Source organism: Artibeus jamaicensis, unplaced genomic scaffold, assembly GCF_021234435.1.
Source record: "Artibeus jamaicensis isolate MK-2021 breed Jamaican fruit bat unplaced genomic scaffold, CSHL_Jam_final scaffold_1283, whole genome shotgun sequence".
Lineage (NCBI taxonomy): Eukaryota > Metazoa > Chordata > Mammalia > Chiroptera > Phyllostomidae > Artibeus > Artibeus jamaicensis.
In genome coordinates this window covers 20,808,538-20,835,071 of record NW_026522028.1, presented here as the reverse complement: position 1 = coordinate 20,835,071, position 26,534 = coordinate 20,808,538, and the positions used below count along the sequence as shown (strand labels likewise).

At 44.2% G+C, this 26,534-nt stretch overlaps 1 protein-coding gene across 2 annotated transcripts; it reads left to right on the top strand.

Moving 5' to 3' along the window:
• Positions 1 to 4,422: 4,422 nt before the first annotated feature.
• Positions 4,423 to 23,068, top strand: TLR8 (toll like receptor 8). Of its 2 annotated transcripts, XM_037157474.2 has the most exons (3): positions 4,423 to 4,542; positions 9,525 to 9,579; positions 14,311 to 23,068. In XM_037157474.2, the coding sequence occupies exon 3, from the start codon at positions 14,317 to 14,319 to the stop codon at positions 17,437 to 17,439; it is 3,123 nt and encodes a 1,040-aa protein (XP_037013369.2). In that variant the 5' UTR covers positions 4,423 to 4,542; positions 9,525 to 9,579; positions 14,311 to 14,316; the 3' UTR covers positions 17,440 to 23,068. The 2 variants fall into 2 exon arrangements, with proteins under 2 accessions (XP_037013369.2, XP_037013368.2); XM_037157473.2 differs by lacking the exon at positions 9,525 to 9,579.
• Positions 23,069 to 26,534: the final 3,466 nt, after the last annotated feature.

Here is a 26,534-nt window from a genome sequence, read left to right as displayed (position 1 = left end):
GTGGAGTGGCTTTTCTTACTTGTTTCCATTTCTCAGTAAAACCTTCTTTTCTACTTTAACATCTTGTCCAGTTCACGTCTGGAATGCTTTCCTGGGCAGAACCAGGGACCCTCTTGGCTCAGGTTTGGGTCCGCACGAGGACCCTGCCCCTCCAGCATTGGTTCTACCTTGCTGTCGCAGCTTGGCAATGAGGAAAATTCTAGACATTGCCCCTTGTCACAGTGTCAGGTGGGATACGAGGAAGAGGTTTTGTGCGCTCCTGATTCCCCAAACTTACCTGAGGGTTCTAAGTGTCGCCTGCCCCTGAATTTCCCACAGTCCAACCCAACTAGCATCCCTCTGTTACACTCATCTCTGACCATCTTATCTTCTCCAAGCTTCAGTATAATCTTGGGCAAGGAAAGGGAATGCTGTTTTATGTGTTGTGTCATGTGTTTCATACATCTACAACTGGGCTACATCTACAATTGCAGCTTTTGAAACTGCTCCTTTTTTCATTTTTAGAGGGAGGGGGAGGGAGGGAGAGAAATATTGATATGCAACAGAAATGTGGATCGTTTGCCACTCACTGCCGCCAACCCAGGACCTGGCCCGCAAGCCAGGCATGCGCCCTGACCAGAAATCAAACCAGCAACTTTTAAGTCTGTGGGACTGACATGCAACCCACTGAGCCACACCAGTCAGGGCAAAACAGCAGGTATTAATGTCGGCGTGTATGCAGTCCATCTGTGAACAGATAATGATGATGATCACATTTTAACAAAACAGGTGGGGAATAAGAACAAAGGGTTGATGGGACCCAGAAATTGCACCCTCATCCTCTTCTCAAAATGCTGGTCAAATACTCCATACTGTTTGGCTTTTCACCTAGGGCATTTGCGAAGGGAGAAGCTGAGAGAACACAAGAGCGGAAGTGCCGCAGTGAGAGTTCTGGTACTCCCATCTGCTACTTCTACCACTACTGCACTCTTGACCTTTGGCTTCGGTTCCCTCATCCAGAAAATTACGGGGCACTTCCCGCTCTACAGTACTCTGATTTTCTGTCTTCTGAGGGGTGGTTGGGTAGTATCTTGGCTAATTATGTAGGAGACAGCGACTTCAGGAAACATAGGAATGTGTTGTAACTGATGAAAAGACACGGGTTTTCACATAATTGCTTGTAACTTGGGACTGACTCAAAAGGGGAATTTGTGGAGGACTGCAGGAAACCTGCCTTGTCCCTGTATGTGTGTGCTTAGACGTGCCAACGGAAGGAAATGGTCCCATTCATCACGATGAAATGACCTCCTGTTTAGTTTAGCTGGGCCCCTATGTACAGTTGCACAGGCTGGCTACAGCTGAAGGTTAATTGGCCATATGGCCAAGTGAGGCTGAAATCCCTCCCTCCCTTCTCTTACCTAGCTCTGTGCTCTGATTTGGGGCTACTCAGTCCACAGGGGCCTTTAATGAACTTGTTCCACCAGAGGGCCACCATTTTTTCAACAGGTACTGAGGTGCTGTGCAGCCTAGCACTTGAAGCTTTTGTGTGAAATGAGAAATAATAGGACAAATGGAGAAGAACCTGTTGCAGTTGGGAATGAGCATCATGGCGTAGGTGTGAGGCAGGGTAAGCGCTAACACAGAGAAGGTTGAGGAAGGCTGGGGTAAGGCACCCAGCAGTGAGGGAGGAAGGGAAAGGTGGGGAGGAGGCCCATGAGACTGGCAGTACCTGCTACCTGTGACTGAGTCCTGCAGCCCATCTCACCTCTGTCTGTGCTGACCAGGGAAGGGCAGTTTGCTGTCCCCTCAAGAGCTCTGTGCCACAACTGAAAACCAAGATGCGCTCCTATCAGATCTGGCCTTGTGTCAAGGAATCCTCTCATGTATTTCTTCATCCGATGTTCATCTAAATCCTTTGCTTAGAAAGTGTTTCTTTTTGCCCTGGCTGGTGTGGCTCAGTGGATTGAGCACTGGCCCACGAACCAAAGGGTCACCAGTTCGATTCCCGGTCAGGGCACGTGCCTGAGTTGTGGGCTAGTAGGGGGTACGCAAGAGGCAACCACACATTGATGTTTCTCTCCCTTTCTTTCTCCCCCCCTTCTTCCCCTCTGTCTAAAAATAAATAAGTGAAATCTTTTTAAAAAATGTTTCTTTTACATGACTCCTTCCACTTTAGCCTTTTCCATATTTAATGTTCTTTTTTTTTTTTTTTTTTTTTTTTTTGATAAACAACTGGTTCCTGGCACCTGGTATTGTCCTAGATCTTGAGGCATCTCCAGGGCTCCATGATATTTCCATACGTGGCACTTTTTGACACGGCCTCGATGGGGAGGAGCCATCTGCTGCCTCCTCAGTGCTCTGTTGCCCATCGACACTACAGCAAAGGGTTGCGGCCAGCGTCCTGCGAGTGCTTCTCCTGGCCTACCGTGGGCAACAGCCAATAGATGAATGCATCTCACAGCAACAATATTACTAGTAATGACAACACTAGGTGTACTTGTAGAGTGCTTACTCTGTGCCAGCGACTGTTCTGAGGCATCCACACACATGAGCACATGTGATCCTCAAAGCTACCAGAGGAGGACCGTCTCCCATTGGAGATGAGGAAACTGGGACTCAGAGAGGCTCATCTGCTGCAGCTGGTGATTGTGTTTCTGGGCCACCCACACTGCCTTGTAGGCTTGCCAGGCAGGGGCACTTAATGACAGATCATCCACATTGTGAAATAAAGGTCTGTGTCAGCATGGATGGGAAGGGGAAGAACAAAAGGGAGACTCCCAGGAGCTTTGTGCCCTCACAGGGCAGGACTTGCTGAGTACACGTGGCCCCTGAGGGCCCGTTTCTGGGCTCAGGCAGAGGGCTGGATCCTATGGTCACTTTCCTTGGGGGACTAAACTCCTGGTTTGCCACGACTGTCCGGCCCTGCCCTGCTGTTGATTCCATTTTCATGTTTTATGGTTGCTGGTTGTGTGGGAAAACCTGGGAAGGCTCATTTGATTTGAATCTCTGGCTAATTTTGATGAGTGTGCCCGGCATAGGCAGTGGACTGTTTGTAAGTATAACCCCACTGTGCGCCACGCTTTATGAAATCCCAATTAAGTGGCCTATAATTGGATGGCACACTGTGTCCCGGAAGCCAGGGCATGTGTATCTGACTTCTCTAGAAAGGCTGACAAATGCTCCGACCTGAAGAGGTCTTCCTCAGCACAGACTGCAGTCATTTTTACTTACTTTTTATTTTTTCTTGTATTTTCCCATTACCATCTAGTCCCCTGATACTCCCCCTTCCCCACACTGTTGTCTGTGTCCATGAGTCATTTTTCCTTTTTGCTCAATCCTTCCAGCCCCTAACCCTGCTCAGCTGTCAGCCTGTTCTGTATCTATGAGTCTGTCTCTGTTTTCCTTGTCAGTTCAGTACATTCATTAGATTCCACATATGAATCAGATCATATGGTACTTGTCTTTCTCTGACTGGCTTATTTCACTGAGCATCATGTTCTCTAGGTCCATGCATGCTGTCGCCCTAGCTCGTGGCTTCATCAGCTCACCAATACCCTTTGTGATAGATAATAAGCTTGAAGACCTCATCTGGTGGCCACCACCCAGTCTCTTGGTTTCCCTGGAAACATTTGCTCACAAGTAAAGTTAGCGTTGTTTACCATCAGATCGATAGAAAATGTTCCTCTATAAAAGTTCTTCACCCCTGGGCCAGGCTTAGCTCACAAGCTGCAGTTTGCTGACCTCTGTTCTAGGTTAAGCCTCTGAGACAGAGCTTACAATCCAATGCACTTATCAGGCCAAATCAGGAAATTAAATTTTCCGGCCTCATGAATGAATTCTCATGCTCATCCATTCATTCAGTGAACAGTTATGGAGCTCATACTATACTACACCACACGCTGGCTTAGTGCAGGGACACCCAGGAGAAAGATGGCCACAGCCTGGTGGAGAACCCACATCCACCTTACTCATGCTGTCCTGGAAATGTGTGGAATGAAGATGAAGCAATGCAAATGTTATTTATACCTGTCAATTATGTAACAAAAGATGGCACATAACAGATTTATGGCAAACTTTTAAAAAAACACCCTAGAATTTTCTAAGTGAATGGAAAAATGTTTCCATCTCTCCCTCATTTTTCCCCCTGATCCTGCTCTCCAGAACTAAATGATGTTAACAGTTTGGCAAGAACCCTCCCAGCTACCCTTCCCCCACCTACATACAGAGACACAGGAACTCACAAAAATACACTGGATAAGTCTGGTTCAGGCTATATTTAAATCATTTTATAAATGACTCCCCTCTCCCCCCAATTTCAGTTTTGAAATTTTAAAGCATGGTCAATAAATGATTTGGCAACAGTTAAGAAATCACAAGTTCCCTTCTTCGCACATAAACTTCTGCAAACCACATGCTAGGTTTCACTGATGGTAAAGCCAACACTTTCAGGAAGTTAGTCAGTTTCTCCTCTCTGCGTGCGCCTACTGCACAGAAGGTACCACTCTGCAGGGCTGCGTGCCGGCCATGGAATGAGAACTTACAAGGGCTGACAACAGGAAAACGGTAAGCTACTTCTATTCCTTTAACAAAGCTTTCTGACAAAATGTGATTTCTGACCCTGAAGTACGGTTTGGTGGCCAAATAGTATGAACAGAGAAAGTGGTGAATGAGCACATATGCATTAAATGGTTTAGTATTGAGCTCTGACCAGTGTGGCTCATTGGGTTGGGTGTCACCCCACAAAGCGAAAAGTTACAGGTTCTATTCCTGTTCAGGATACATGCCTGGGTTGCAGCTTTGGCCCCAGTCAGGGCATGTACGAGAGGCAACTGATCAATGTTTTTCTCTCACATCAATGTTTCTGTTTCCCTCTCTTTCTCCCTCCCCTCCACTGTCTCTAAAATAAATAAATAACAATTTTTTTAAAAAGGTTTAGTGTTGAAACAACTCTAAATATAGGCAAAGTGGCCTGCTATACAGAAAATTTAAAAAATCAGATGTGCTGGTCTTACTAGTTTGGACAGAAGGGGAAGCCAATTCCAAGGCTTCGGAAGACCTGAAGCTAATCCATTAGCCTCTGGGTTTGATTTCTGCAAATAAAATGAAAGCTCTGGGTGTGCCTTGTCTAAACAGCTGAGGCTGTGGATCACGGAGAGGGCAGTCGGAGTTCATTCTCTCTTACAATCACTGCTGCTCATCCTTGCATGTAATAACCCCCAAACAGTGTGGGTTCATGAGGCAGGAGGCTGCCTCATGGAAACGCCAGACTTAGGGAGTATCGGGTTGTGTCTCAAGGGGGAGGATGTCATTACTGGATGTTGGCTTTAAGTGTGTCTTAGTGCTACCTCCAGAACCTATTGAAGGGACGTCCTGGCTGGATGGCTCACTTGGCTGAAGCATCATCTTGTATACCAAACAGTTGTGGGTTCCATCCCCAGTCAGGGCACATACCTAGATGGCAGGTTTGATCCCTGGTCGGGGCATGTATGAGAGGCAACCAATCAGTGTTTCTCTCTCACATCAATGCTTCTCATTCTCTTTCTGTCTCCTTTCTTCTTGCTTTAGCATCAATAATCATATCCTTAGGTAAAGATTAAAAAATAAAACATAAAAAGTTCTATTTAGGGGAGCATCATTCCAATGGAATATATTTGAGTTCAACTGAGTTTTTAAATGGGGTTGAGGGATTTGTTAGTTTTAAACTATTATCCCCAATTTATCACTATTGGGCTACAAGGACATAGGAAATTTAAATGCGTAACCCATGGTTCTGGATCAGCATTAGCAAGAAAATGCTGTGTTGACTTTTCAGATGGTTAGAGAGCTGGTGTACCCGTCTGAAATCAGTGTACTTCCAGTTGTCGTATAGGACTGTCATAAACCGACCACCGCAGAGAGGCAAGGTGGGTAATCCACCCCAGCATTTGAACCCTGAAGGTTCCAGGTCTGGCCATGGTATCTCTGCTGGTAATCAAAACCAGATTATTGCTGCCCTGGCTAGTGTGGCTCAGTGGGTTGAGCACCAGCCTGCAAACTTGAAGGGTTGCTGGTTCGATTCCTGGTAAGGGTACATGCCTGGGTTGTGGGCTGGTTCCCAGTCAGGGCACATGCAGGAGGCAGCAATCAATGTTTCTCTCCTTCACTTTAGCCTCTTGATTCTCGCTCTACCGATTGGTCCACTATTCAGGTACCTGTTGACTCAGTTTCAGCTCTGCCACCTACCATCTGAGTGGCCTTGGGTAACTTAGCCTTTCTGAGCCTCAGGTTCCATGTCTGTAAAATGAGGGCTTGTGAAAGCACCTGTCTGACCGATGTGTAGGAGGGCTGAATGAGCAAATGCATGACTTGTACTCAGTGCAGTGTGTGCCTTGTGGTAAAGCACTCACCAAGTGCTCCCGACCATATTTCTCAAAATTCCAATAACATAACTTCTCATAGAAAATCAAGTTCTGTCTGCTCATTGATTTGTGCATTTAATGTGGCAGTGGTTTCTTTCATCTCCAAAGCTGTTCATGAGTCTGTGGAATTTGGGTAAAATATGGTATCTATTATTGGATGAAATAAAATATTATTGTCCGTTTCAGCTAAGGTGACAGATCCTATCTGTACAACCATTTCTTTATTCATTCACTTCCATAATATGTCAGTGGTCAATGAACATAGTCAACTACAAATGAATCAGCACCCATGAAAAATTAGAAATATATCCAGTTTGGCAAAAATTCAGTTCTGGTTGAATTCCTCATTGTGTGCAAACAGCTCAGTAATTCAGTTGGGAAGGATGAATCACATCTTCTGACCAATAGGTTCTCGCGACACTGCAGTGTCAGGGGACAGGAGCAGGCCTTGGGGGGGAGGGAGATGAGCTAAGGCAAAGCACGTCTTGGTAAAGGAAACCTTGGAAAAGAGAGAAGGAAGGAAGCATCGTTGCAAAATGTCTGTTTGTAACCTAGGAAAGGGGCGTGAAAAGATAAAAAGCCCTTTACTCCAGGAAGGCAGATTTAGGCACCTGGCACCCCACCTTCACCTTAGAAAACCTGCAGGATTTATTTCAGCCTCACTTGGCAGGATCAGTCTTTTTGAACCCAGACTCTACCCTGCCTGCAGCCTTCACCCCCTACTCCCTGGGGCTGGGTCCTGGGGATGGCCCCTTGGCTCACTCTTACTCTCGGGGTTCCACAGGTAAGGCAGACTACTCTTCAAACTGCACTGGTGTTCTATCTTCTTTTCATAGAGTTTATTTATTTATTTTTAGAGAGAGGGGAAGGGAAGGAGAGAGGGGGAGAAACATGGGAATGTCGGTTGCTTCTTGTTTGTGTCCGGACCAGGGACTCAGTCCATCCACTTTGCAGTCCCACATGGCAGTTCAGGGACTGAACTTCCAACCCAGGCACGTGCCCTGACTGGGAATTGAACCAGAGACCTTTTGCTTTGTGGTACAATGCCCAACCCACTGAGCCACTCAGTCAGGGCACCTGCACTGGTGCTTTAAAATTGTGTTTTGGGTGTCCATTGGGGTCTTACCCTCAGCACATACCCCTATAAGGGTATGAGTCGTTGAATTAGGGCCCACACCAATGCAGAATGACCTCATCTTACCTTGATTCCATCTTCAAGGACCCTATTTCTAAATAGGCCATGTTCACATGTGCAGAGGGTGAAACTACTTCAACGTATCTTTTGGGGGGGGCACAATTCAACCTGTAACACTTTTGTGTTTTGACTCTCTATTCTGCCCATCCTAGCTCTGTACATCAGTAGCTCTCAATTGAATAGTGGATTTACTCTCCAGGAAGTTTTTCCCGCTCATCCCTGGGAGACCTGACCTGAGCTCCATTGTGCCATCATCGGCAACCCAGGCTGACTTCTCCTTAGGCACAGAAGGCCCAGGGCCTAGGGCCCACTTTAGGCACAGATTTTAATGTTTTTAGAAATCAGCAAAATAATAAATATATTCCAGTCTGTATTATATTCATTTTTATATTGAATACCAATGGGATTATAAAATATCATTTTTACTGTCTTTTCAAAGTCTCACCCAAAGGATATGTTTCAAAGACTCACCCAAGGATATGTTTATTGATTTTTGAGAGAGAAACCTTGATTGGGTGCCTCCTGTAGGCATCCTGACCAGAAATCAAACCTGGGATCTAGGTGGCATCCTGACCAGAGATTGAACCCACAATGCTTTGTGTATGGGATGATGCTCCAACCAACTGAGCCACTTGGCCAGGGCAATTTTTACTATTTTTTTTTAAATGGAGGAAGGGACCCATGGAGGCCAAAGTGACTTGGGCCCATGAATATCACAACTTGGCCTCATTGACAACCACGTTCTATTTCCCAATTCAACGTAGGCCAAGGCAAACTCAGGAGATGCTCATGTGTCCCCAGTGAAGTGGATTTAAGTAGTGATCCACAATCCCTTATCTGGGACCCAGGGGTCAGAATCGTGCCAAAGTTCAGATTTTATATTTTAACAAGATGATATGTTTACCCAGATGATATGTTACAAAACACTTCCAGTGGTCCTAGGTCACACTCATGGCTGTTTCTGCTATGAAACCAGAATGTTCACGCTAAGTGGGTAACTATAGAGGATAGTAGCCTTGGGTCCGTTCAGATCGCCAAAGATGCAAAAAATGAAACAAAATCTGGGGCTCAGATCTTTTTAAGATTTCAGAAACACAGAGAGGGAATAATGAACCTGCACAAGCAGAACCTCCTGCATGAATAAAGGAAACCATAAAGCGCTGTCCTGGCTGCCAGAGGCCCTGATGCTGCTAACTACTGGGTCTCTGAGTCTTTTTTTCTTGTGGTAACTTCCCTGTCATACTGGGTGACTTCCCAGGTGACTGAGGCTGGCTGTTATTGGCAGGGGCACCAAAGAGCTGATCAGAAGCTCCAAAGGCAAGGACAGGCTGAGTGGGTGTGACCAGCTCTTGGCTAGGGTTTGCCAGTGTCCCCCAAGATCTTTTCTGTGGTACCAGACAGGACTAGGGTCAGGCAAATGAGGCACTCACTTCTGGTGCAGAATTTAAGAGAGGGCGGATGCCAAAGATCTCAGTAATCAAGATCAATATTATTTTAATGTTATATTTTTAAAAAATCAAACTGCTCAAATCGGATCACTAGCTGGTTGCCTGTTTTAGTAAATTGACTTTTTTTGGAGCCAGAACCGAGCAAGGTGGGTGAAGCAAAGCCTGGCAAGTATAGGGTCAGAGTCTGTCCTCGTTTAAAATGCTGGTATTTTGTCCATCAGGGATTTTAATCTTTTTAAATAGTATTTACCTTGATGACTAAGTTTTGGGGTGTCTCCTCAAATTTGGTGCTCGTAGCACTGCTGCTGTGCCTGTCTGTTTTCTCAGCAAGACACTCCAATCTCTTGCCCAGGGTTCCTCCAGTCTCTTGCCTAGGGTGTTGGGGTGGGATGTTCATAAGCCCACACCTGCCAGAGGCCCCAGAGCCAGGGCCGGGTGGAGGTCCGAGTTCCGAGCTCCAGAGACAAACTGTTCTTTAACCCTTGTGTTTTTTCTCTTTGGCAGTTGCCTGGAGGCTTGAACCCAAGGCTCTGCATTCAACCTTTTGACCTTCGAGATAGTAAGTCTCAGGGAGGGTACCAAGAGGAGTCTGACTTCTCACAAAGACCATCAGTCTTCTCAGTCAGTCTATCCACTGTGCAGTCCCACCTGGCATGCCACCTGCCAGGACTGCTGCCTCCAATTCCGGAGCATTTTCCGGCTTCCATGATGGGAATAGACTTGGCTCTGGTTGACCCTAACGTCTCTCTGCTGTGTCCCCTAATGCTCAACCACCTATGCGCGGTGTCTTTGTCAACTTTCTCTTCATTCTTTGTCTGCTGTGGTCTCCTCTTAGGCCTTCTCTGATCTTGTTAGGATCCTAGTTCTTTCCTGTCACTTTATCAGGAAACTTCAACTGCCAGGCTCAAATAACAGAAGCATATTCATTCGTTCGTTCGTTCGTTCGTTCGTTCCTTCCTTCCTTCCTTCCTTCCTTCATTCATTCATTCTCTCTCTCTCTCTCTCTCTCTCTCTCTCTCTATCTCTATCTCTGGCTCTCCTTCTCAGGTTTTGTTTTATTTGCTTAGTTCTACTTTCTGTTTTATTTGCATAATTGCCCTTTCCCCTCTATTTTAATTTGTAGAGCTGCCAGTTCTCTCTCTCTCTTTTTGTTTTTTGCAGAGTTGCTATTTCTCTAATTTATTTGCAGAGTTGCTATTTCTCTTGTGACGGGCTGGATGCTTACATCTTAGTGAGAGTAAATTCTCCCTGGATCCTGTCTCACTATGAGATCTGGTTTCCTCCGAAGTCATTTTGCAGCCATAACTGTTGGTAGCCGGAGGCATGGGTGTGGCCAAGAGGAAGACCTTGGCTGAGGAGATGCAGTTCTTGCTGGGGCCTTGAGCTTTGTGCTGTCTCTCTGTCTCTCCTGAGATCCAGCTGCATGATATGAGTTAGGGCTCACTCCCCGAGTGAGAAGCCTTTGCTGTCCATTCCACCTTTGGGAGGCCCCAATGTGGATGAAGAGGCTTGAACAGTAAGGGTTTTCTCCTCAACTTCTTTGACAGCTGCCTGTTCGCCACTTCCTATTCCTCCCACCCATGTAGTTCTCTTCAAATTGAGATTATTTGGAACTTGTCAACTCAAGTTCTTACATCAGGACTCTTTCTAGAGGGTAGAGTTAGGAATTTCATACTCTTCATTCAGAGCTCCCCTCCAGAATATTCTGATTACTTCCATGGCACAAGATTTACTTTAATTTTTTTTATTTACTGGTGAGAGACAGAGAGAGAGAGAGAGAGAAATCAACCTGTTGTTCCACTTATTTATGCATTCATTGGTTGATTTTTGTATGTGCCCTGACTAGGGATGGAACCCACAATCTTGGTGTATGGGAATGAAACTCCAACCAACTGAGTTACACGGCCAGGACCATAATATTTACTGTAAATTGCCACATACTTCCTGGGAGGCCATGTTTATCCTGAAAATACAGTGAATTTCAAAAGGCTCCCCTCCTGGTCTCTAGCGCCCCCTAGAGGCTGTTCTCAATTGCTCAGCATTGTATGAGAGACAATTGCATGTGAAATTAGATATTGAAACCTTAACTTGAGGCTAGTAAGGGCACACAGGATAACCCTGTCCTCTGGACTTGACGGAGTGACAACCTAAAAATGTTTCATCTAACAACAGTGCTCTATTTACCATTCAAACAGCCTGCAGTCTGGCCTCACCCTGCCATCTGTTCCCCACGGGCCTTTTTATAAATTAATTTTAATGATATTAATCTGTAATTAAAAATTAAAATAGGCACCTAACAAGCACTACCTTGGCCAGGCAATCAAGGTGCACATCAACAGCGGAAGTCATGTGGTTAGTATGTGCCCTTAGTGTGCTGTGACAAGAATGACAATTTACCTCTGTGGACTTCCTCCCCCAAACCCATCACGCCAGACTAATCATGACAAAAGCATCAGACAAATTCCAGTTGATGGACAGTCTACAAAATCATCCCCTTTTTCATCTTTATTTTTCTCCATAGGACTTTCTACCATCTAACACACTATCTAGTAATAGAAGCTCCAGATGGGCAGGTATTTTAATCTGTCCTGTTCATTGCTAGACTCCCTTCTTGAAAACAGTTCCCGATCACACCAAATTTAATGAATAATATTCACTTCCCCCTCTCCCCGGCCACAAACTATCTTCTGTTCTCAGTGAATGGCACTCTTATCCATCCAGCTGCACAGACCAGGAACCTGGAAGTCACCTTGAATTATTCCCTCTCCCCACACTATCCTCCCTCCACCATTACACATCTATTGCTATGTCTTCGTTTTACCTCTTAAGTATCTCCTGAATCCACTTCTCTCCATTTCCATTGCCAGCAATTTAGTTCAAGCTATCATCATCTTGCTCCTGAAGTCCTGTACCCTCTTACCAGAGACCGCTATAGAACCAGTGAGCATGGGACCACTCTAAAACCTTTAAAACCTTCAAAGGTTTGCATTGCTCTTCAGATAAAGATCAAAATCTACTCTCATCTCAGTCTACCCATGCCCAATCCACTGAGCTACACAGCTAGGGCTTGATTTATTTTTAGAAAGACAGGGAGGGAAAGATCAATTAGTTGCCTCTTGCATGCACTCCAACTTGGGGACCAAACCTGCAACCCAGGCTTATGCCCTGACTGGGAATTGAACTTGCAACTTTTTGCTTTATGGGATAACACCCAAACAACTGAGCCACACTGGTCAGGTCCCACAAAAAAATCTTGCCCTGGCTGGTGTAGCTCAGTGGATTGAGCACGGGCTTGAGAACAAAGGGATCATGGTTCGGTTCCCAGTCAAGGCACATGCCTGGGTTGCAGGACAGTTCCCGGTGGGGAATGCTTGGGAGGCAACCACACATTGATGTTTTTCTCCCTCTCCCCTTCCCTTCCCCTCTAAAGATAGGTAAATAAAATCTTTTAAAAAAATTTAAGTGCTATCTACATATAAGGCATTGCTTCATATAAGGAAGATTTGAAAATGAGATTGTATAGCATGGGGAGAAAAAGGAACCCTCATGCACTGTTGGTGGGAATGCAGACTGGTGCAGCCACTGTGGAAAGCAGTGTGGACTTTCCTCAAAAAACTAAAGAAGGAACTGCCTTATGACCCAGTGATTCCACTACTGGGAATATGTCCAAAGAAACCCAAAACACTAATTTGAAAGAATATATGCACCCTTATGTTTATCGAAGCCTTATTTATAATAGCCAAGATATGTGAATTAAAAAGCTGTGGTACATTTACACAATGGAATACTACTGGGCTGTAAAAACAAGAAGGAAATCTTATCCTTTGTAAACAGCATGGACAGACCTGGAGTGTATTATGCTAAGTGAAATAAAGCAGTCAGAGAATGACAAGTACCATATGATTTCATTTATATTGGAACCCAATGAACAAAATAAATGAACAAACCAAATACAGACAGACTCATAGAAACAGAGAACAGACAGCTCTCAGAGGGGAAAAGGGTTGGGGGTGGGTGAAAAAGGTTAAGAGATTAAACGGATAAACAAACAAAAACCCTCATTGACACAGACCACAGTATGGTGGTGGCCAGAGGGAAAGGCGGGGACAAGCGGTGATGGAAGGAGACTTGGGTTGGGGTGGTGAACACACAATACAATATACAGATGATGCATGATAGAATTGTACACTTGAAACCTATATCATTTTATTAACCAATGTCACCCCAATCAATTTAATTTTTAAAAAAGGATGTTGGAATCAGATTGGTTCAAGTCCCAGCTCTACAATGTGTCACCCTTCTGAAAGTTGCTTAAATCTCAGAGTTTGTTTCTTCACTTACAAGATACAAATAATAAGAGAACTTGCTGTGTTTTTGTGAGCATTGATGTGGGTGAGAAAATGTTTGGCACAATAACTGATACTTTGTTATTACTATTATCAACAGAAGGTATCCGTTTTCTTGTCCTATAAGGAGGTAAGAGAAATGGCTAGTACCACCATGATGGTGTAGAAAAATAGTGGAAAAACGCCAATAATCAGATGTGGCTGTGTAGATAAAGTAGAGATAACGCTCGCCTGGAGATCATGAATAATATTATGATAGAAGCTGGATCTAAACTCTCCTTGGGACTGACCAAAGTTTCATCAAGAGTTATATTGCCCTGGCTGGGTGGCTCAGTTGGTTGGAGTACTGTCCCATACACCAAAAAGTTTGCAGGTTCAATCCCCAGTCAGGTCACATGCCTAGGTTATAGGTTTGATCCTTGGTTGGGGTGCTTGTGGGAGGCAACCAATGGATGTTTCTCTCTCTCTCTCTTTCTCTTTCTCTCTGCCCCCTCATCTCTCTGTCTCTCTCCCCTCCCCCTCTTCCCCTCTGTCTCTAAATCAATAAATATATCCTCGGGTGAAGACTAAAGAAGAAAAATAAAAGTTATATTAGTAGGTTGAAACTATAGCTTGTGTGCTACAGATCTATGAACCATATCATGGTCCAGCAGCAGCAGCCAGGTGGTGGGGGCATCTTGATTAATGCTTCTGCAAAAGCTCCCCAGGTTTTCTCATCATAATCTCACATAACTCCATCTTCAACTTCTTTTAGCACCATGAAGCTGAACACAGCGAAAACTTAAAATTGTTCTGAATGTAATTCAGTGTAATGCATTTAATTTTTAAGTGAACTCCCACTTCCAAACTCATATAAAGTAAGTGAAGCACTGTTGATTTCATCATGAAATACCTGGCAGGTATTGCTACTCTAATATTGTGCCTACACTTTTGATTTTCCTTAGGAAAATATGACCCTTCAGGCTTTGCTTCTGACCTGCCTTTTCCTGCTAATCCTTGATTCCTGGGAGTTCTTCACTAAAGCAGCTTATTATAGAAGAAGCTATCCTTGTGATGAGAAAGTCCAAGGTGTCTCTGTTATTGCAGAATGCAATGATCGTCGACTTGAAGAAGTTCCCCAAACTGTGGGCCAAGATGTCACCGAGCTAGACTTGTCTGAAAATTCAATCACACACATAACAAATGAATCATTTCCAGGGCTGCAAAATCTTACTAAACTCAATCTAAACCGTAATGCCATGCTACAGCCCTACTGGGAAAGTTATTATAGAAATAAAAAAGGCATGAATATTACAGATGGGGCATTCCTCAACTTGCAAAACCTCATGGTGTTACTGCTTGAAAACAACCAATTACACAAAATACCGTCCGATTTGCCAGGGTCTTTGAGAAGACTTAGTCTAGTAGAAAACAACATAATTTCTGTAACTAAAAACAACACTTCTGGACTGAAGAATTTGGAAAATCTCAATCTGGGCTGGAACTGCTATTATGGCAATGTTTGTAATAAAACTTTTGAAATAGAAAAAGGAGCATTTGAAGAGATGACAAATTTGAAGGTGTTAACACTATCCTTCAGTAACCTTTCCCGTGTGCCCCTCAACCTGCCAAGCTCCTTAACAGAACTTTATCTTAGCAACACAAATATCAACAACATCAGTGAAGCAGACTTCAGGAAACTAGAAAACTTAACAGTACTAGATTTAAGTGGGAACTGTCCAAGGTGTTTCAACGCCCCATTTCCCTGTACACCTTGTGCAGGAGATGCTTCGATGTACATACCTCCTAATGCTTTTGATAGTTTGACCAAACTCAAATACCTCAACCTCTCTAGCACTTCCCTCCGGAAGATTCCTGCAAGCTGGTTCGACAAGATGCCTTATCTGAAGGAGCTGCACCTTGAATTCAACTATTTGGTACAAGAAATAGCCTCTGGGGAGTTTTTAACAAAACTGCCCAACTTAGAAATACTTGACTTGTCTTACAACTATGTAAAGACAGCATATCCACAAAGAGTTAATCTTTCCCCAAACTTCTCTAATCTTACATCTCTCCGGGCATTGCACTTAAAAGGTTATGTGTTCCAGGAACTTGTATATGAAGACTTCCTGCCCCTGATGAACCTCTCAAATTTAACAACGATTGACTTGGGCATTAACTTCATTAAGCAAATTAATTTTAGCATTTTCCAGCATCTCCCCAATGTGAAAGTCATTTATTTGTCAGCAAACAGAATATCACCCTTGGTGGATGATATTAGGTCAAGTTCTGCAAGTTTCTCCACGGTCCGAAGTCATGTCCTTAAACCACGCTCAGCAGATGGTGAGTTTGACCCACACGCGAATTTTTATCACAGTACCAATCCTTTAATGAAGCGACAATGTACACATTATGGCACAGCCATAGATTTAAGCTTAAACAGTATTTTCTTCATTGGGAAAAAGCAATTTGAAGCTTTTCCTAACATTTCCTGCTTAAATCTGTCTTCAAATGGCAATGGTCAAGCATTAAATGGAAGTGAATTTTCAGCTCTGCCTCATGTCAAATATTTGGATTTTACAAACAATAAATTGGACTTTGATTATGATAGTGCTTTCAATGAATTGCCTGAGTTAGAAGTTCTAGATCTAAGCTACAATGCACACTATTTCCGAATAGCAGGGGTAACACACCGTCTAGGATTTATTAAAAATTTAACAAAGCTGCAAATTTTAAATCTGAGCCACAACGACATTTATACCTTAACAGAGTACAACCTGAGTAGTGAGTCCCTGAAAGAATTAGATTTCAGTGGAAACCGCCTTAACGTTTTGTGGAATGGTGAAGATAAGAGGTACATGTACATTTTTAAAAATCTCAGGAACCTCACACAGCTTGATTTATCCTTTAATAACCTTGTGCACATCCCAAATAAAGCATTTATTAACTTACCCAGGAGTCTCACTAAACTATATATAAATGATAATAAGTTAACTTTCTTTAACTGGACATTACTCCGGAACTTTTCTTGTCTCCAGTTGCTGGACTTAAGTAGAAACCATCTATATTTTTTAGATGATAGCCTATCTAAGCTTGCAAAATCTCTTGAGACGCTACTACTGAGTGGCAACAGGATTTTCTACCTGCCCCCTGGCTTTCTTTCAGACAACAGCAGTCTGGTACACCTTGATTTAAGTTCCAACCTGCTAAAAATGATCAATAGGTCCACGCTTGAAATGAAGGACAAGAACACCACGTTAACCCTTTTGAAACTAGATGGAAACCCTTTTGAGTGTACCTGTGACATGGGAGATTTTCGAAGATGGCTGGATAAAAATGTGAATGTCACAATTCCTAGACTGACAGATGTCATTTGTGCCAGTCCTGGGGATCAAAGAGGGAAGAGTATTATGACTCTAGAGCTAACCACATGTGTTTCAGACGCCACTGCGGCCATATTATGTGTCTTCACATCCTTCATCACCATCATGATTATGTTGGCCGCCCTGGCTCATCACTGGTTTTACTGGGATGTCTGGTTTATCTATCAAGTGTGTTTAGCTAAGATAAAAGGCTACCGGTCTCTTTCCACATCCCAAACATTCTATGATGCTTATGTTTCTTATGACACCAAAGATACTTCTGTCACTGACTGGGTGATCAATGAGCTGCGCTTCCACCTCGAAGAGAGTGAGGACAAAAATGTGCTCCTCTGTTTAGAGGAGCGGGATTGGGACCCAGGATTAGCCATCATCGATAACCTCATGCAGAGCATCAACCAGAGCAAGAAAACAATCTTTGTCTTAACGAAAAAGTATGCAAAAAGCTGGAGCTTTAAAACAGCGTTCTACTTGGCCTTGCAGAGGCTAATGGATGAAAATATGGATGTGATTGTGTTTATTCTGCTAGAGCCAGTGTTACAGCATTCTCAGTACTTGAGGCTGAGGCAGAGAATCTGCAAGAGTTCCATCCTCCAATGGCCTGACAACCCCAAGGCAGAAGGCTTGTTTTGGCAAAGTCTGAAAAATGTGGTCTTGACTGAAAATGATTCACGGTATAACAATTTATATGTCGATTCCATTAAGCAATACTAGCTGATGTTAAGTCACGGTTTCCCAACATAATACAAAGGCAAAGTGATGACCCTTCTGCTTTTGTAATCTATTGCTGTATAGCACATCACCCCCAAACTTAGTGGCTTAGAATGGCACAGTTGGTTATCTCATAGTCTTTGTGGACCGGGAGTCCAGTATGGTTTAGCTAGGTCCTCTGCTTGGGGTCTCTCAAAGGCTGCAATCTAGGCATTAGCCAGGGCTACAGGCATCTCCTGGGGTTAGGATCGCAGTCTTTAACAGACCCCAAACTCACACTCATGTTGTCATTTTCAAGATTTGGTTCATTCTGGACTGTTGGCTAAAGGCGGCTCTCAATTCTTGTTCACAGGGACCTCTCCCACATGGCAGTCTGCTCATCAAAGAAAGAGTTTTCTGGCAAGGCAGAAGTGACCATCTTTTGTAATCTGATCCAGGAAGTGATATCCCATTCCTTTGGCCATACTCTATTGGTTAGAAGTAAATCACAGGTCCTACCAGCTCAGTGGGAATGATCACCTCTGTCCCAGGAAAATAGTCTGTGACCACAATGGGTGGCTGTGATGGCCTCAGTCAGAGACTGTGTGTCAGGAGGTGGGATCTGTATGAGTCATCTAAGCAGTGGCCTACTCCACCTTCTTTTAAATATGTAAGAACTTTTGAAACTCACAACTCTTTCTGATGTTAAGTTGCTGTTCAGAGTTATCATACATCCATGACTACACGATTACATTATGCTGTGGTTGTGTTAGTCTTTTAGAGTTACTTTTACAAATATTGGCTATAATATTTGACTTCTAAGGTTTAGATGCTATTTAAAGGCTGAAGTAGATCAATTTTAAGTGGTTTATTATTTTATTTCTTTACCATTTTTTAGAGTATGCAGCTGAATGAGAAGCATTGGGAGTACCTGTGCATCATCATTACTGTGACCCTTGAAAAATTAAAAATGCTTCCTTCTGCATGATGAGTATATAATAAATATAAAGTAGGAAAACAGTTCTAGGATCTAAAAGAAATTGCCATCTTTGCTGGGGTTTTTGAGAACACTTAAAAAGTCTTTGGTAGCAATCAAAGGGGGAAGAGTTTTCATGAAATTTGTACATTCCAATAATTATTAACAGAAAAATTAATTCTCGCTTTACCCCCTACTCAGAAGTCATAAAGTCGAAATGCCTGTCTGTTGGCCCCTTTTATGTTTTTCTCTCAAATTAAACAACTGTGGTGCTCCCTGCCGTCTCTGCCATCCCCTCGGTTCCTGTGCATCCGTCCATAGCATCCTCTCTACCATAGGTATGAATCCTGGAGAGACGCCTTATGAAATTTACCTGAGAATAGCTGGCAATTTTCCAGGCTTAAGAAAACAAAGTCCCTTTGGAATGAAAAGAAGAAAAAAATCTCCAACGCACCATCCTCCCTTAAGTACATATACTCCTGAAGTCCTCTCTATCAGCTCACTTTGCTTCTCTGTTTTTCTCTTGCAGCTGTTCAAGATTTGCCAAATCCCTGTTTGGCACTGGTCTCTGTCTGTTGGCCCCTGTTAAATAATAACCCCTCCTCCAAACTATAGGTATTAGAATGCCTAGTTATGGACATGGCAAAGGAAGTGGGTGACTCTGGGCAAATCATTGCCCCTAACTGAGCATACTTCCCCATTTGGAGAATGCACTAAGTGATCTCCAAGGTGTTTTCAAATATTACAATTGTATTAGTTTCCTAGGGCTGCCATGAGAAAGTACCACACACTCAGTGGCTTAAAACCACAGAAGTGTATTGTCCTGGTTCCGGAGGCTGGAAGTCCAAAGTCACAGTGTCTGCAGCGCTCCTAGCCCTCGGAAGCCTGCAGGGAGGATCCTTCCTTGCCTTTCCAGATTTCCAGTGTTCGCTGGCAATCCTGGGTGGGCCTTGGCCTGTAGCTGCATCACTGCAACATCTGCCTTCATTTTTACATGGTTGTCTTCCCTTGGTGTGTCTCTCTCCTTATAAGGACACCAGTCATATTGGGTTCAGGGTCCACCCAACTCCAGTCTGACTTCATCTTAATTAAGTACATTTGCAACGGCCTTATTTGCAAATGAGATCACACCGGGAGGTTAGAGCTTCAACATAAGATTTGGTGGAAGGGGCAAGGGGAGCATGCAGTTCAACCCATAACAACCACCATGGCTTTTCTTTAGAAATTACTCAGAATTCCATGAAACTTGAAAATGCCCTTGGGAATGGGAAAGTCATTTACGATTGTTGTACAAATAAAGGCAATTTCCCTCTCAGCTCTGAATAAAGCTGTTATAGTCATGTGGCCAGGTTTCCACTGTCATTATCCTTGAACTGAAAGCCATAATAATATCCATCATTTCCAGTGAGCACGGAAGAAGATCACATGATTGTGTTCCCTTCCACAATTGAGTGTTTTCAGGGAACGGGGGAATTGGGAAAGCCCTGTGTGTCGGCAATCATGCTGCTGTTTTGCAGGGACAAGGCAAGGGATCGCTGTGTTTTGAAGCTGAAGGGGGCATCCCAGGACTTCCTGTGCCAATGACCCAAAATGGAAAGTGATCTTTATAAATGTCCCTCCAGTGTGCAAAGGGAGGAGACTAGATGTGAAATTCTTCAGATGTTAACAAAACAAAAACAAAACCCCACTTATGATGGCAGAATATTGCCATCAGGACGCTGTTGATCAGAACCTTGTTTTCTGGTGAAACATGCCTTTCTAGGAGTAGGGAGAAAAGACCCCTCTGTTTTATCTTCCCAGTCTTCTTCCCCTTTGGCATTATACCTGCACTGTTTTAGGGATAACTTTGTAGTGATGTCAGCAATGACGACACCAGAAGCTCAGAGATGACAGAAAGTGATGTCTGGGCTGGGAAGAAGCACCAGAATCCTCAGGCTCACTGTTGACATTTCCACCTCCTTCCCAACCATTCAGCAGCCACTCTTTTTTTTTTTAAAGATTTTATTTATTTTATTTTTACAGAGTGGTGAATAGATGGTCACCTCTCACACGCCCCCCACTGGGGACTTGGCCTACGACCCAGGCATGTGCCCTGACTGGGAATCGAACCAGTGACTCTTTGGTTCACAGGCTCAGTCTACTGAGCCACACCAGCCAGGACTCTTGATTTGACCTCCTACATTTCTCTCCCATCCATCCTCCATCACCATTATCAAAACCTCTTGCCCAAACCACCAGCATCTCTCATTGCTTCCTGGCATCCACTCTAGTCCCCCCAATTCCATTCTAGCAGCCAGAGTGATTCTTATAGAAGATGTGCCTAATGAATTCAGTTTAAAATTTTAACTCATGAACTAGGCTCACAAGGCCCTCGGTAACCTCCCATTTGCCTGTCCTCCGCCCTCCACTCTAAGCACCCCCAGTAAGAGCCTGTAGTTCATGCCAAGAACATACCAAACACCTCACTGCCTACATGCATGGTACTGCCCCGGGGCACCTCTTCCTCCAGCCTTCACTTAGTCAATTACTGCTCACCCTTCAGGGAGAGGTTACATGTCATTTAAGGAGGCTTTCCCCTAACCACTAAATCTTCCTTAGATGCTCCCTCATCATCTCAGTATTTATCACGAGTTTTGTTGGATAAGTGATAGAGAAATAGATAGTGTGGTATTAACACGTGGGTCTTCCATTAGACTATAGGCTCAAAAAATGAGGGGAGGTGCCTTTTTTGTCCATCACTCTGTCCCCAGTATTCTTTAGCATGCCTGATACACAATGAACATTCTGGAAAATACTTTTCAAGTGAATGAAGGAAGGTTCAGACAAACTCCAGCTGCAGGCTAAGACAGATGCTGTGTACGCAGGAGGGCACACTGCGACATGTCACGCCGCAGCACCTGTGCATAGGGGGCAGGACTTTTTCTATCACCTGTCCTCCATCAGTGGCAAAAAGTACTTACAGAAGACACACTTTCTGTTCTCAAGGATCTGACTGTTTGGAAATAGATTAAATTGGCCTTGTTCATATGTTCCATTTCCTGTTCAATGCCAAACCCATTATTGGAGGAGTATCAACACATATCCCAGGATCCATATAAAAGTTATGAGTTTTATTTCTGTTCAACATTGTTCTGCCCAGCAATGTTCATTTTCCTGGGTCCTTTTCTTCTTAGTACATTTGGGAAAAACTCCCCTTTCCCACTCCTAGTAGCAAGCATGTGGTTGTCTCTTGGATACTTACTGTACAGCGCCAATAACCTTGGATGCCACAGTGCTGATTCCATGAGGGTTCCATTGTAAGCCTGGGAAAGAATGATTCACATTCTTATCTGAATGTTGGCCTGGGGTTCTGAGCAAGTGCGGCACAAACGAAGAAGAAGGGAAGGGAAGATGTCATGAAATAGAAGTGAGTTGAGAACTACTGTGTAGAGACCATAAACAAATACATCATAGTCATGAGTCTGAATTCAGGCTCACAGAATGCAGTCCCTGGCTGGGTTAGCACTGGATACTTTTGCAGGGGTGTCCAACCCGCGGCCCATGGGCCACATGTGTCCCAGCATGGCTGTGAATGTGGCCCAACACAAAATCAGAAATTTACTTAAAATATGATGAGATTTCTTCGTGATGATGTGTCACAATGTATTTAGTGTGTGGCCCAAGACAACTCTTCTTTTTCCAGTGCGGTGCAGAGATGCCGAAAGTTTGCATACCCCTGTGTCTATGGCACCATTCAAAGCAAAATGTCCATGTCATGGTAGTAAGTACTCCGCCAAACATGCTCCTGAGGTCAAATAGCTTTAGGAACTGCTTGGTTATTACAGTGTTTCTCATATGCATTGTGCTCTCCAAAAGGGAGCTAGCTGTATTATATTGCGTCCCAAACTTATTTGACCACAGATTTTCTTTTGGAAGGCACCTTCTCTTGCTCTTTGAGAATGCTGGTTTGAAGGCTTGATAGAGATTCACTCAACTTGGAGAATCCCTGGAAGTGTTTTCAGGCGTATGGTGCCAGTCATTATTCTGAGGTACACTGTTCTGTTTTAAAATCAGAAAAGAAAAAGAATCCAGGCCATGTGCCTTGAGGCCTTTATAACCAGATGATTAGCTCCTTGAATGGGTCCTACCGGGTCTTGGGCACATCATTGCTTCTAAAGAGAGACGTGACAACAAAGCAGACAACAATCTAGAAGTAAATAATGAAACTGTAAAAATGATAGATTCTTCTTTGGTATAGGGCAAAGAGGTTAATATTCATTCCTAAAGCATTGTTAGCCATATAAAGAATGTTTAGTACTCGACATAAAGTGGAAACAGACATCATACTTCCGCTGATTGGGCGATCCTTTGCTGTGGCTGAGTGAACTATGTAGGGTCCTATTGTGCTTTCAAAGATGTTAAATCCGGTGGAATTGACTAAAGCAATTAGTCTGTGATCTTAAAAGAATTTCGGCTTTTGAATCGGCAAACCAGATCCAATCCAGGTTGTCTACTATTGAGATATTGTGTGTATGTCAGGCTGAAGTACACATATATGTGCACGTGGCAAAGTATCTATATGTAGTCAAAGATGGTGATGACCGACTGATTAGCTGTTAACAAATTCAGTGGATAAAATGTAAAATAAAGGGAGGGAAATGAGAGCATCATGCAGCCATTTCTCTATTTTTGTTTAAATCTTTCTCTGCCTTCCATTTTATAATTGCACAGTCACCAAAAAGCATCACCTCATCATAAAAAAAAAAAACATGCACACACAAAAGACAAAACCCTGAAGATCCTCTGAGAGGCATTTCTCCTCCTGATGCAGCATGCACGGTAAAAAAGATGCTCAAGGTGAGCAGGTTTGAGCTGTGTAGGGTGGTGGGGAAGAGAAGAGAAGGAGCTGGGAGGTGTGCAGGTGAGTGTGTGGGTGAGAGAAGAAACGAGGCTGGGGGAGTGGAGCAAAGCCACAGTTTGGAGGCTGTTGAGTGAAGGAACACGACCATGTACAGGTGAGAAGGCAGGTTCAGAAAGGTGAAAGTGCTCAGCCCTGCTGACAGAGCTTTGTGTCACAGTGACAGTTTGTACCCAACTCACAGTTGCTTTTCCATCTCTGTCTCATGGCCTGTTGTTGTAAAGTTCAAATCAGATATCAGGGTATAAATCACAATGCCAATGGAAGGGATGAGTGGAATGAATGCCCTCCCACAATCCTTCAATGATAAAAAGCCTACGTTTCTAGGCTGTGAGTGGTTCTCAAACTTTGGCATGTATCACCTGAAGGGCTTACTAAAACACAGCGTGGGACAATCCCGAGAATTTGCATCACTAATGAGTTCCCAGGTGACGCTGATGTTGCTGGGTCGGGAGCACATTTTGAGGTATGTTCCCTAACTGGGAATTGAACAGGCTCCCTTTCGGTTCCCAGGCCAGCACTCAACCCTCTGTGTCACACCCGCCAGAGCTCTCTGCTCTGTCTTGATCACAGTAGGTTTATCTCCCTCCCCAACAAGTTTGTAAATTCCTTGATGGCAGGGGCTACAATTCATTCTTGCCTGTAGTCCTCACAGTGCCAAACACGGTGCATCTTAGGAAATGTTTAAGAAATGTTTGTGCAATAAAATTCTGGAAAGTGATCTAAGAAATATGTTCATTATATAAGTAGCACACATATTAACCTTTCTAGAGATTTCTATGGTTTGTTCACTGATGGCAATATGTTAAGACCAAATGAAAGTCTTCCTAACGATATGCGTTAAAGAAATGTTGAGGGGATATCGTCTGGACAAACACCTGCTGAATGGCACTTAAACCACGCCAGGTTGGCCTTTCCTAGCCTCGCTGTTCCTCCAACTCCTAGGAATGGCTTTGCTCATACCCTTTCAGCTTCCAGGGACCAGAGGTTTAAAGCTGGGCTGATCGAACACATGATCATCATTTTGTGATCGCGGTACATGAAACATTGCAAAAGGAAGGCTCATGGAAGATTCACATGAACCCATCCAAAGATAAAGTGCTAGATGAGCACCTCTCCCTATTGTCATTACCCAATCTGATCTTTTTAAGGGGAAAATTCTTCCTGCCTCCAGTGCTGTTAGGGCAACAGGGAGCAACAGCATGAGATGGGTCCAGGTGCGGGTTACCACCACCAGGGGGCGGCTTACAACGCTTTCTCAAGAGTCAATACCAATTACTGCAGGTAGATGGCAGCAACAGTCTACCTAAGGCTTTGGTTTTAACCACCAGAAGGGCGGGGGGGGGGGGGGGGAAGGCTTCCCCTTTGTTTGCTCTGAAACCTGGCGTCTCTCGGGCTAGTGGACTGAACGCCTCCTCCAACTAACACTACAAAAACCTCGGAGCAAACGTGTGGAAACTGAGAGTTGATGAAAAGCTGAATCCAGTGCTATTCAGAGAGTGGGCTCTGTTTCATAAAAAGAGCAGTTTGGGCAGGGGAACCTAACCCTAGGCGGTTGGTCCAGCAATTTCTAGGTTTAATCCATTTAGACCCGAACCTGTAAACTCAAGTGGAAGTTTTTTATTGGCTCCTGGTGATGTCACGCGAGGCTGGGAGAACTGGTTTTCTATGTGTGGGGCTTCTTTATTCCCTGAAACATCTTCTAGAAAACAAGCCCTGAGGCCTTTAACCCGGGCGGAGCCGGGGCCTCCGGTTGTAACCGGATACTAAGCCTTTCCCAAACAGACTCTTTATAAACAACCCCTCACCCCAAGAAATAGAAATATAAAGTGGGCGCAAGTACAATAAACTATGCACCGGCGGTTTTCACCTTGGCTGCAGGCGGAAATCACCTGAGAGTTTCAACCTGCACACACAGATTCTGGGTCCCACCCCAGAGATTCTGATTCACTCGGTTGGATGCAGACCAGGCAGCTGGAGATTTTGAAAGATCCCCACGCGATTCCAACGTGCTGCCAAGACTGGGAACCATTGTTAGAAACTCAGCCTTCGCCCCTGTGTTAAGTAAATTCTCACACCCACTAACTAAAGGCATGCCTCGTTTTATTGCGCTTCGCTATATTGTGCTGCACAGGTATTGCTGTCACCCCCAACACACACACACAACTGAGGGCACGACCCTCCCCACCAGCAAAAACATTATGGCTTGCTATTATCGAGATACTTGCCTTTATTACGGTGGTCTAGAACCGAACCTGCTCTGAAGTGTGCCTGTAGTTTATATTCCTTATGCCTTCCGCAAATTTAAAATAAAACCCAACCGTAAGAAACAATTAGCACTGGGTCAGAGGATTAGGAACCTGGTTAAAATCAAACATACAGCCAAGTCAGGCTCTGGCTGGTGTGGCTCAGTTGGTTGGGTGTCACCCTGTAGACAGAAAGGTTGCTGGTTCGATTTCCAGAATGGGCACAAGCCCCAGTTGTGAGCCGTGGTCGGGTTGGAGACGCCTGAGAGGCGACAGAATGCTGTTTCTCTTGCACATGGATGTTTGTCTCCCTTTCCCTCTCTATAAAAATAAATAAATATAATATTTTTTAAAAAGCAAACTCGGGTTTTTTTCCTCACTCTTTTGAATTGCTACCATTCAGTTTTCCCAAAGAATACCAGCCTGCTATTTACTTTATCCATTTCTGAATGAAGCAATTTCTGAATTGCTGACCTTCAAATACTTCCGGGTTGTGTAAAATGAAGCCATATGGGACTTTGTCTTTGAGTGACCTGGCACTTTGTTGGCATCAAATCCCTTTAACACTCTGTAGTTGGCAGTGAAGAATCAACTGTTTTCTTACGCTGCCTAACCTCTGGACTGGAAGGCTTCCAACACAATTTAAGTCAAGTGTATTGAAAGGCTACACAACAAAGCCAACAGTGTAGGCAATGCCTTCAGGGAGCCCAATGAAACCTCATTTCCACAGCCAAAAAAATGGCCATCTACCACTTTAGGATGATGGCTACATTTGTGAACAGGCCATAAGTCCCACAGTTCCTGTGGACAGTCAGTTAGACGAACCAGCTCACAAGGTAGATAGAGTTGGAGGGCCATATAGCATGCTTGCGACGGTGCAGTAGAAGGACCAAAGCCTTGGAGCCTATGTGACAAGTGGGCCTGTCACACGGCTGATGGCAATGTGGCATCACTGACTGTGGCACTGAGAAGAGGTGTGTGCCATCTGGGCAGCGACATC

Bases quoted from the DNA above. Each gene is read 5' to 3' on its own strand.
- TLR8 (XM_037157473.2), top strand. From the start codon at position 14,317: ATGACCCTTCAGGCTTTGCTTCTGACCTGCCTTTTCCTGCTAATCCTT.